At 43.4% G+C, this 11,422-nt stretch overlaps 1 protein-coding gene across 1 annotated transcript in view; it reads right to left on the bottom strand.

The window, feature by feature from the left end:
• Positions 1 to 10,961, bottom strand: part of SH3TC2 (SH3 domain and tetratricopeptide repeats 2) — a 64,165-nt gene extending 53,204 nt beyond the window's left edge. Inside the window, exon 1 of the mRNA XM_029217752.1 lies at positions 10,813 to 10,961. Coding sequence (XP_029073585.1) covers positions 10,813 to 10,864 — 52 coding nt within the window. The 5' untranslated portion in view covers positions 10,865 to 10,961. The remainder of the gene's footprint in view (positions 1 to 10,812) is intronic.
• Positions 10,962 to 11,422: the final 461 nt, after the last annotated feature.

Here is an 11,422-nt window from a genome sequence, read left to right on the forward strand (position 1 = left end):
GTCAAGTTCCATACCCCAAGGTGGGCAACCCACAAACAGGAGGAGAATTACAATTGCAGAGGTTCTCCTCAAGGAGTAAGGGGTCCAAGCTCACACTGGACTCCCCAGCCCAGGGGTCCTGCACCAGAAAGCAAACGCCCAGAACATTTGGCTTTGAAGGCCAGTGGGGCTTATTTTCAGGAGTCCCAGAGGGCTGAACGAAATAGAGGCTCCACTCTTAAAGGGCACACACAAAATCTCACATTCTCTGGGACCCAGGAAAGAGGCTACCGCTTGAAAGGAGCCTGAGTCAGATCTACCTGATTATCTTGGAGAGCCTCCCAGAGAGGTAGGAGGCAACTGGAACTCACCATGGGGACATGGACAATGGGGGCAGACATTTTTGGAATCTTGTTCTATCATGAGGACCCTGGTACTGGCAAGCACCATTTTGGAATTTCCCTCTAGCTTATTAGTGCTGGACCTGGACCCACCAGCAGCCTGTCAGTACCAGTACTGTGATGTCTCAGGCCATGCAACAGGCCAGGCAAGGACACAGCCCCACCCACTGGCAGGCTGGCTGCCTTAAGACCCCCTGAGCTCATAGCCACCCCAGGACCTGGCCTTGTCTACCACAGGGCTGACTCCAGCTCCAGGATCCCCAGGCCCTGCAGCCAGAGACCCTAGGACCCAGCTCTGCCCACCAGTGGTCCAGCACTAGCCCCAGGACCCAGCCTTACCAACCCATGGGCAAGTACCAGCCCTGGGATCCCCTGGGCTCTGACCATACCCACCACCTGGCAGACATCAATCACAGCACCACTATAGCCCTGCAGCCTGCCATGTCAGGACCCAGCCCACCCACTAGCAGGTCAGCACCAGGCCCGGGACCCCATGGGACCCAGCCTTGCCCATCAGCAGGCCAGCACCAGCTCTGGGACAACTTGGGCCCCACAGACAGCTGCCCTGGGATCTGGCCTCATCCACCAGAAGGTCAACACCAGCACTGGGACCCTCCAGGCCATGGCCCTACCATCTAGCAGGCTGACACCAGCTCTGAAACACCTTGGGCCCCTCAGCCAGCCATCAGAGGACCGAGCACTTCTCCAGCAGGCCAACACTAGCTTAGGGACACCCCAAATCCTGCAGTCAGCAATGTAAGGAACCAACCCTGCTCAACAGCAGGCTAACAATAGATCCAGGACCCCTGATCCTGCAATCACCCACCCAGAACCCAGCTCCACCCACCAGCACTAGCCCCAGCGGTGCTGGGGCTCCACAGCCAGCTGCCTCAGATTACCCAGCCATGCCTACCAGTTACCTGGCAACCAACCAGACTAGGGGCCAGCCATACCTACCAGACTACCCCAGTAGTCAGCCTGCCACAACAGAAGGACCCATGCAACCCACATAGGGGGCACCCCTAGATCATATAGCTCTGGTGACCAGAGAGGAGTGCACTGCTGGGGCACATAGGACATCTCCTACAAAAGGCCACTACTCCAAGGTTGGGAAATGTAGTTAACCTATCAAATGCACAGAATTTTTTTTTTTTTTGCGCTATGTGGGCCTTTCACTGTTGTGGCCTCTTGCGTTGCGGAGCACAGGCTCCGGACGCGCAGGCTCAGCGGCCATGGCTCACAAGCCCAGCCACTCCGCGGCATGTGGGATCTTTCCGGACCAGGGCACGAACCCGTGTCCCCTGCATTGGCAGGTGGACTCTCAACCACTGCGCCACCAGGGAAGCCCTGCATAGAATTAAAAAAAAAAACAAATTAGGCAAAATGAGGCAACAGAAGAATATATTCCAAATGAAGGAACAAGATAAAACTCCAGAAGAAGAACTAAGTGAAGTGGAGATAAGCAATCTACTAATAAAGTGTTCAAGGTAAGGATCATAAAGATGTTCAAGTACTCAGGAGAAAATTGGATGAACAGAGTGAGAAGTTAGAAGTTTTTAACAAAGAGTTAGAAAATATAAAGAACCAAACAGAGATGAAGAATACAATAACTGATATAAAAAATACACTAGAAGGAATCAACAGTGGATTATATGACACAGAGGAAGAGATCAGTGAGCTGGAAGGCAGAGTAGTGGAAATCACTCAAGCTGAAAACAAAAAGAAAAAGGAATGAAAATTAATGAAGACAGTTTAAGACACCTCTAGGACAACATCAAGCATACTAACATTCACGTTAAAGGGGTCCCAGAAGGAGAAGAGAGAGAGAGAAGGGAGCAGGGAACATAATAGCTGAAACCTTTTTAACCTGGGAAAGCAAACACACATCTAGGTCCAGGAATCACAGAAAGTCCCAAACGGAATCAACCCAAGGAGAACCACACGAAGACACATTGTAATTAAAATGTTGGAAATCACAGATAAAGGGAGAATATATTAAAAGGGCAAGAGAAAAACAACAAATTACTTATAAGGAAAGTCCCATAAGACTATCAACTGACTTTTCAGCAGAAACTCTGCAGGCCAGAAGGGACTGGCACAATACATTTAAAGTGATGAAAAGGAAAAACCTGCAACCAAGAATACTCAACCTGGAAAGGCTTTCATTCAGATTTGATGGAGAGATCAAAAGTTTTACAGACAAAAGCTAAAAGAGTTCAGCACCACCAAGCTTTACAAGAAATTTTAAAGGGACTTCTCCAAGCAAACAAGAAAAGGCCACAACTAGAAACATGAAAATTACGAAAGAAAAAAGCTCATTAGTAAAGGCAAACATGCAGTAAAAGTAGTAACTCAACTACATATAAAGCTAGTAGGAAGGTTAAAAGAAATAAGTAGTAAAATCATCTGTAGCCACAATAAGTAAAGAATACACAGTACAAAAGTTATATGTGTGTGTGTGTGTGTGTGTGTGTATAAATGCCTCACGGTAACCATAAACCAAAAATCTACAGTAGATACACACACAAAAAAGAGATACAAACACAAACATAGCACTAAGGATAGTCATCAAATCACAAGAGAAAGGAACAAAAGAAGAAGAAAGAAACAAAAAAGAACTCCAAAAACAATTACCAAAATGACAATAAGTTTACCTATCAATAATTACTTTAAATGTAAATAGACTGAATGCTCCAATCAAAAGACATAGAGTGGCTGAATGGATACAAAAACAAGACCCATACATATATGCTGCCTACAGGAGATTCACTTCAGATCTAAAAACACATAGAAACTGAAAATGAGGGAATGGAAAAAGATATTCCATACAAATGGAAATGAAAAAGAAGCCGCAGTAGCAAAACTGATATCAGACAAAACAGACTTTAAAAAACAAAGACAGTAACAAGAGACAAAGAAAGGTACTACATAATTATCAAGGGATCAATCCAACAGGAGATATAAAAATTTTAAATATATATGCATCTGACAGTGGAGCACCTAAATACATAAAGCAAGTATTAACAGACGTAAAGGGAGAAATTGACAGTAACCCAATATTAGGAGGGGACTTTGACACCCCACTTATATCAATAATAGACAAATCATCTAGACAAAATCAGTACAGAATACTGGGCTTAAATGACACATTAGACCAGATGAACTTAATAGGTTTATATAGAACAGTCCATCCAAAATCAGCAGAATACACATTCTTTTCAAGTACACATGGAACATTCTCTAGGATAGATCACATGCTAGGCCACAAAACAAGTCTTGGGAAATTTATGAAAATTGAAATTCTATCAAGCATCTTCTCTGACCACAGCACTGTAAGACTAGAAATCAACTACAAGAAAGAAAAAACTGAAAGAAAAAACTGCAAAGAGCACAAACACATGGAGGCTAAACAATATGCTACTAAACAACCAGTGATCACTGAAGAAATCAAAAAATATCTGGAGACAAATGAAAACTAAAACACAATGATCCAAAATCTATGGGACACAGCTAAAGCAGTTCTAGGAGGCAAGTTTATAGCAATACAAGCCTACCTTGAGAAACAAGAAAAATCACAAACAACCTAGCCTTATACCTAAAGGAACTAGAAAAAGAAGAGCAAACACAACCCAAAATTAGTAGAAGGAAAGAAATCATAAAGATCAAAGCAGAAATGAATGAAATAGAAACTGAAAGAACAATAAGCTAAGAGCTTGTTCTTTAAAAAATAAACAAAATTGATAAACCTTCAGCCAGATTCATCAAGAAAAAAAGAGAGAGGGCCCAAATCACAAGGAAAATTTTTTTTTCCTTTTCTTTAATTTTATATTTGTAGGAAATGATGGATGTCCACTAAAGTTACTGTGGTAATCACTTCTTGATGTATGTAGTTCAAATCATCATGCTGTACACCTTAAATTTATACAGTGCTGAATGTCAGTTACATCTCAATAAAACTGGAAAAAAAACTATCATATAGAATAAAGTACTTTAGGAAAAATATATGATTTTTTTAAAATGACAAAGGAAATAAACCAAAAGGCCCATGATAGATATCGCTGGGTCACTTTTAACCATTTTTTCTATACTTTTGTCTGCTTTCCAAATATTCTGTAATGGACATGCTTTGTTTTCTAAAAATGGAGGCAGGTAGAGAAGTGGCTAGGAAAAAAATCTGCAATCAGGTAGTTCTGGACTCAATCCCTGGCTTCCTCATTAGTGATATGACCCATGTAAACCTAGTCTGTGTCATTCAGATGGGGCTGACTCCATCCCTAGCTCCAAAAGTGGACACGTGACTCAAGCGTAAGCCAGTCAGGTTATGCTGTACCACGGCCAGGTGACCAAAGTTAAGCCAGTGAGAACTGGTCCTAGGGCTCTCCTTAGACGTCTTCAGGAAAAGATTCCTTTCCACTGCACTTGAAGCTGTGAATATGACAGTCTGGAGCTATGGGGCCCACTACAGGGAGAAAGTTTGCCTGAGGTTGAGGCCAACCCAGTACAAACAGAGCTTAGGAAAGATAACTTCCAGATAATACCATTTGAATATTTTGACCCAGACATACCGAAACAAACAACCCCTGAACTTTTTATTTATGAATCAATAAATTACTTTCTGGAAGCTAGTTTTATTTTTATTATTATTATTGGTTAGAGAAAGTTACTAACACTCAATTCAAAAAACACAGAGGTTTATTTAAAAACTGCCAAACTAGACCTAAATAGACCTTTCTCCAAAGAAGACATACAGATTGCCAACAAACACCTGAAAGGTTGCTCAACATCACTAATCATTAGAGAAATGCAAATCAAAACCACAATGAGGTATCACCTCACACCAGTCAGAATGGCCATCATCAAAAAATCTACAAACAATGAATGCTGGAGAGGGTGTGGAGAAAAGGGAACCCTCTTGCACTGCTGGTGGGAATGTAAATTGATACAGCCACTATGGAGAACAGCATGGAGGTTGTTTAAAAAACTAAAAATTGAACTACCATATGACCCAGCAACCCCACTACTGGGCATATACCCTGAGAAAACCAAAATTCAAAAAGAGACATGTACCACAATGTTCATTGCAGCAGTATTTACAATAGCCAGGACATGAAACCAACCTAAGTGTCCATCGACAGACGAATGGATAAAGAAGATGTGGCACATATATACAATGGAATATTACTCAGCCATAAAAAGAAACAAAATTGAGTTATTTGTAGTGAGGTGGATGAAGCTAGAGTCTGGCATACAGAGTGAAGTAACTCAGAAAGAGAAAAACAAATACCATATGCTAACACATATATATGGAATCTAAAAAAAAAAAAGGTTCTGATGAGCCTAGGGGCAGGACAGGAATAAAGACACAGATGTAGAGAATGGACTTGAGGACACAGGGAGGGAGAAGAGTAAGCTGGGACGAAGTGAGAGAGTAGCACTGACATATACACACTACCAAGTGGAAAATAGCTAGTGGGAAGAAGCTGCATAGCACGGTGAGATCAGCTCATTGCTTTGTGACCCCCAAAGGGGGGGGGAGGGGGGGGGGGGGAGGGAGATGCAAGAGGGAGGGGATATGGGGATATATGTATACATATAGCTGATTCACTTTGTTATACAACAGAAACTAAGACAACATTGTAAAGTAATTATGCTCTAATAAAGATATCAAAAAAATAAAATAAAATTGACTTTGGCACAGAAAAAAAGAAAACCTGGCAAACTGCTTTCCAAAATGGCTGTACCATTTTGCATTTTCATCAGCAATGTGTGAAAGTTCCTGTTGCTCCACATTCACATCAGCACTTGATAGTATCAGTCTTCTTAAGTGTAGCCATTCTAGTAGGTTTGCAATTTTATCTCATTGTTTCAATTTATACTTCCCTAATAACTAATGATGTTGAATATTTTTTCACATGCTTATTTTCCATCCCTGTATTTTCTGAATGAAAGTGTCTGTACATTTTAATTGGGTTGTTTACCTTCTCATTACTGAGTTATAAGATTTTAAAAAAATATTCTGGATACAAGTGTCAGATATGTGGTTTACAAATATTATCCCCCAGTCTATGGCTTCCTCTTTATTTTGTTGGTCGATTCATATAGGTGGTAGAAAAGCAGGATTACTGGTAAAGAGCTCAGCAGGATAGGGGTGAATGAACTTTGCATGCACATGAGCTGACAGAGGACATACTGGAGAGGTGAGTGGTCATGGGGCTAAAGTTGATAAATGTGGTAGAGTCAGGATAGGGAGAGCATTTTAAGGAAGGCAGAGGAATTTAGATTGGATATAGCAAGCAATATGGAGCTATGAAACATTCCTGTGCATAGGTGTGGCAAAACAAAAGTGGAAATTCTACCTGAGATAGCACAGGAAGGACAGAGAGAGGCAAGGAGGAGAAGCAAGGAGGATAGCTGAAAAATTGTATGGCAGTCCACGGGTGTGAGTGTGAGAATATGGACTGTGATCTTGGCAAATGAGAAGTCAGGGAATAAAGTGAATGACACTATATTTTAAAGTTAGAAAAGGGAAAGCATCTTGACATTTTAAATATGAGAGATAAAGATTAGGAGAGGCAATAATTACAGAAAACGAATATTTGAAGGGAATAAAAGACCATTGAGTTCCACTCTTAATTTTACTGTTGAGAAACTAAGGCCCCAGAGAGGAGTAATGATTTTACTGGGGTCACACAGCAAGTCAGCAATAGAGTCAGAGGCCATCCAGATCATTGGGTGCAGACCTTGCCAGTTCCACTACATAAACCCAACCTCAGAATGCTGAGATCTATGGTTTCCAACTTGGGAAATATTTCACTCACAGAAACTTGCTGGAAATGAGAATTCACTCCTATTTCTCCTCTCTCAGTCTCTCCTTGATCCCACCCATCCACCACCACTCCCAACTTTAAGAAGATAACTAAACAGTAAACATTTCCCTGCATTCTTTTCTTCTCCACCCACATTTTTTTTCTTTGACCTGACAAGCATACAACCAGCAATTTTTATGATGTAAACCCACATTGTCCTGTTGGAACAAATACCAACTTAGAATTACAGCTACATTTACCTACATGAATATATCTTAGATCATAATGTTGAGCAAAAGAATAAAAGCAGTTTGCATAATGATATCATTTTAAGTTTAAAAATCTTCAAAATAAATTCTTTGCAATGATACGAGTACACAAATATGTAATAAAAGCACAAAACCACTGAATTCATGAATGTGATTAATTTGGGGGAGGGAGAGTAGGTAGTGAGATTGGGAAGAACTACCAGGGGACCCTAATTGTATCTGTAATCTTTTATTTTTTCAAAAAATAAAAGAAAAAAGTTCTGAAGCTAATAAGACAAAAAGTAGAAATTTGCATATTCTCATAGTCTCTATTATCAGTATGTTCAAAGCACCTCATGAGTTTTTTAAAGCTCAAATGTGAAGCATCGTTTATTATTGTCAGCATTCACCCCCCCCATCTCCTATAATTTTACTGATGATTCATATTTACCAAAAAGGTTGAAAGGAAAGTTACAAACAACAGCGATCAATGTAGGCAAATGTATCTCTCCCACATCCTCTGTTTAAGGGTGTAAGTCTGCCAGATGTCTTCAAGATAGTGTTGAAAGATAAGGGGGCAGTGCTAGAAGCTTTTAGACCAACAAATCTTGACATGACTTGCTCTGTGATCCTAAGTGAGCAACTGTAGTTTAACAGTGGCAAGAATTTCCAGGAGTCCAGAAGCCAGAAATAATGGCAGTTACTAGAAACCCATCCCCTGCCCACATGGAATCAGGAGATTTATGTGAGTAAGTAAGAAACATCACGGAAACAGATGCCGCAGGCAGAGTCCATGTGTGAGAATGCAGCACACCTGGGGGGTGTCGGGGACAATGTTTGTCATTGTGTCACACCAAGGCAAACCAGCTGGGCAGCTGTCCGGGGCTTAGTACTGTCAAGCCTTCTTCTTTTCTGCCTCCCTAACCCCTGAGGACTGTTGGTCCTCACTGTTTACTCCCACTGAAACAGACACAATGACTGAAGCAGCCAAAGAAGCAGGAGCACAGACTCCTACTCCAGTAGAGTAAGGAATAGGAAGAAGGAACGTGGGAGTGGTCCCTATTAGCTAACAATAAAACAGCCCACAATTACTGAGGGTCAGAAGCCAGACACTGTGCTAAATCCATGAGATGAATTATCTGATTTAATCTTCACGAAAGCTCCATGTGATAGATACTATCATTAGATTCATTTTACAGACAGGAAAACTGAGGTTCGAAGAATATGAGACTTGCCCAAAGTCACACACTATTAGGTCACTCCAGCATGTGTCTCATACTTTGTTCCATTTCTCTAGGATAAATAGGGGGAACCTAGAAGGGGATGTTTACAACAACTGGCCTCAGACCTATAACACCATATCATCCTCCCTAGGGAAGTCCCCTGACAAGTACAGAAAACACTTTAGGGAGATGGCATGAAAAGCCTCAGTAGAAATAAATATCAGGCTGACTCCTGGTGAAAAAGTGAATCCAGGATGCCAACCAATTCGATGGCAAAAATCTGGTGAAACAATAAAATAATTGAATGATAGTATTATAAGAACTTTGAGGATGTTTTCTTCAATATTGGTTGGTTGGTTGGTTGGTTGGTTGGTTGGTTTTGAGCTGCAGAATTCTTTTACATGAAATCTTGGGTTGAACAACAGGATGTCAAACAGGAGCAGAGCTGCTCCAGCTGAAGCTGGGTGCCAGGGACTAGGAGCAGAGCTCCCTAAGATACCTTCACAGGCAGAGTTAACCCCCTCGTTTTATAGATGAGAAAAGGGAGGCCTAGAGAGAGAGCATGGTATGCCAGAGTCATAGAGATGTGATTAATGTGCCTTGTTTTATTTATTGTGCTTAATTAACTGTGTACCAGGTTGTTTTAACTGTTTCACATGTAAACTTAATCCCTACCACAACCCTGTGAGGAAGGCATAATTATATCATAAAATCTACAGGTGAGGAAACTGAAACACAGAAAGGTTAAGTAAATTGGTCAAGCCAAATCAAAGGACTAAGATCAAATCCAGACACTCTGGCCTCAAAGGTCAGGTGATTAACTGTGAGGATGCCTGCCTAAGAGGAAGTAGACTGAGTCAGATCTAGAACCCAGGTCCCTGCCTTACAGACCGGTGGTTCTTCATGTTCCCACAGTTCCCATGCAACATCTGCTCCCATGGGGTGCAATGACAACAGGATTTAGGGGGAGGGTCTGAAAAGTATATACATCTTAGAAATCTGGAGAATCTTTCTTCCAGATTTGTTTCCTAGCTGAAGGTCATGCCTTTGTGCCAAGGGCATTTGCTTGCTTATAAAGTCTAGGGTTGCTTAGTCTGGGAGCCTTTCCCTGCTGGAGGTACCAAGGTGCCTAGGCTGAGACTTCAAGCAGAGGAAGCAGAACGTGGCTGCTTCAGATTCGCTTTAGGAACCTCTAGTGCCTTCCATGTTGTTGAGCCCAGGTCACAAGACTACAGGGGGAAGTCATCTCTCAGGGAGTAGAAGGCCTTAGCTAGAGGTTCTCCTGGGCTCCCCCGCCAAGGAAACATGGCAGTGCTCCAGGAAGATACGGAGTCCTAACAAGGGTTAGAAATGATTTCTTGGTGTAATGCTCTTCTGTCTCCCAAGCAAGTCCTCCTCCAAAGCCACCACTCATCCTAATAAATGCCATACACGAGACCACAGGGCCTCACCTTGGTCTTGCTGTGAAAAGAAGCGAGGAGCTTGCATTAAGGTGACCAACAACCCCAGTTTGCCTGGGACTGTCCCGGTTTTAGCACTGAATGCATCCTGGGAAAGCCCTGGGTCCCAGTGAAACTGTCAAGGCTGGTCACCCTGTGTCAAGTCTCAGATGACTTGAGAATTCTTAGAGCAACAACTCTGTGACCTCAATTTGATGTACAAAAAAAAAAGAGAGAGAGAAAGAAAAAATCACACTATAACAGGTAGGAGGCAGGAAACTGCCTGTTTTTCTCCAGTAACATTAACCCGGACAAAAATAGGGTTGAATGGCTTAGGCCAAGTTTATGACCACTCCTGGGCCCCAGAGGAACTAACTGCCTGAGCTTTCTTCCTGAACTAGGGAATCTTGGGAAGAAAGGAAGGAAGGGCTTAGTCACACCCTGGGAATGGCAGCCAAAAGCAGCACTCTCTCCTCCTCCTAGAGCAAGCTCAAAGCCTCTTTCTTCAGGAAACGTAGATGCTTCCCAGGCTTCACTCCCTTTTCACAAAGCCAGAATGACAAATACTAAGTGAGGAAGGGAGAAGAAGAAGCCAGAAAGTACAACCATCTCCCCATCTTTAGAAGAGTAGCTCCCCCAACCCAGCAGATCCGTAAGCCTTCACTGGACCCACCACCTCAGCCAAGCCACAGGCCGGGGCACCCCAGGAAACTCACCTGGACCCCAGGACAGACTCGGCTCCCAAGGGATGCAGAAGCAGCCACCCATGTGTGCACCATCCTCCCCGGGCCAAGGCCCCTGGGAACACCAGCCAGAGGAGCACTGGGAGGGGACAGCCTCCCAGCGGTGTCCCTCCTCCCGCCTCCTCCCTGGCACATGAGGGACCAAGTCCCGCTCAATGCACAATGCAGTCTTTGATATCCTGGCTGAGGCAGCAGGCCCAGGGAGGATGGGAGGGGCAGCCCAGCCCTCAGGACCCGTAGTCCTTGCACTGTCAGGCCTCTGACTGGGGAGTAGAGCTCCTCCCTGCCTCTCTGCAGATTGCTTCATGCCTATCAGGCTGTGGCACATTCCACACATTCTAGGATTTAGATACACAGTTTGGTTCTTATGGGGGTGGATGGGATGGGGGGGGGCTGCGGGGGGAGGAGGAATCAAGGCTGCTGCTGTTCTTGCTCCCTCCCTGACTGGCTTGGCCCACAGTAACTTGCCTGCTACTGGGAATGGGCTCCCCACCCATCCTCTCTGTGCAGACACCTCCCTTGGCTATCTGGGTGAAGCTGGACCTGTGGGCACAGCATCTTACCTCACCCCCAGCAGCATCAG

This window comes from Monodon monoceros, unplaced genomic scaffold, assembly GCF_005190385.1.
Source record: "Monodon monoceros isolate NGI ecotype Baffin Bay Population unplaced genomic scaffold, NGI_Narwhal_1 Super_Scaffold_12, whole genome shotgun sequence".
In the NCBI taxonomy this organism is placed as follows: Eukaryota; Metazoa; Chordata; class Mammalia; order Artiodactyla; family Monodontidae; genus Monodon; species Monodon monoceros.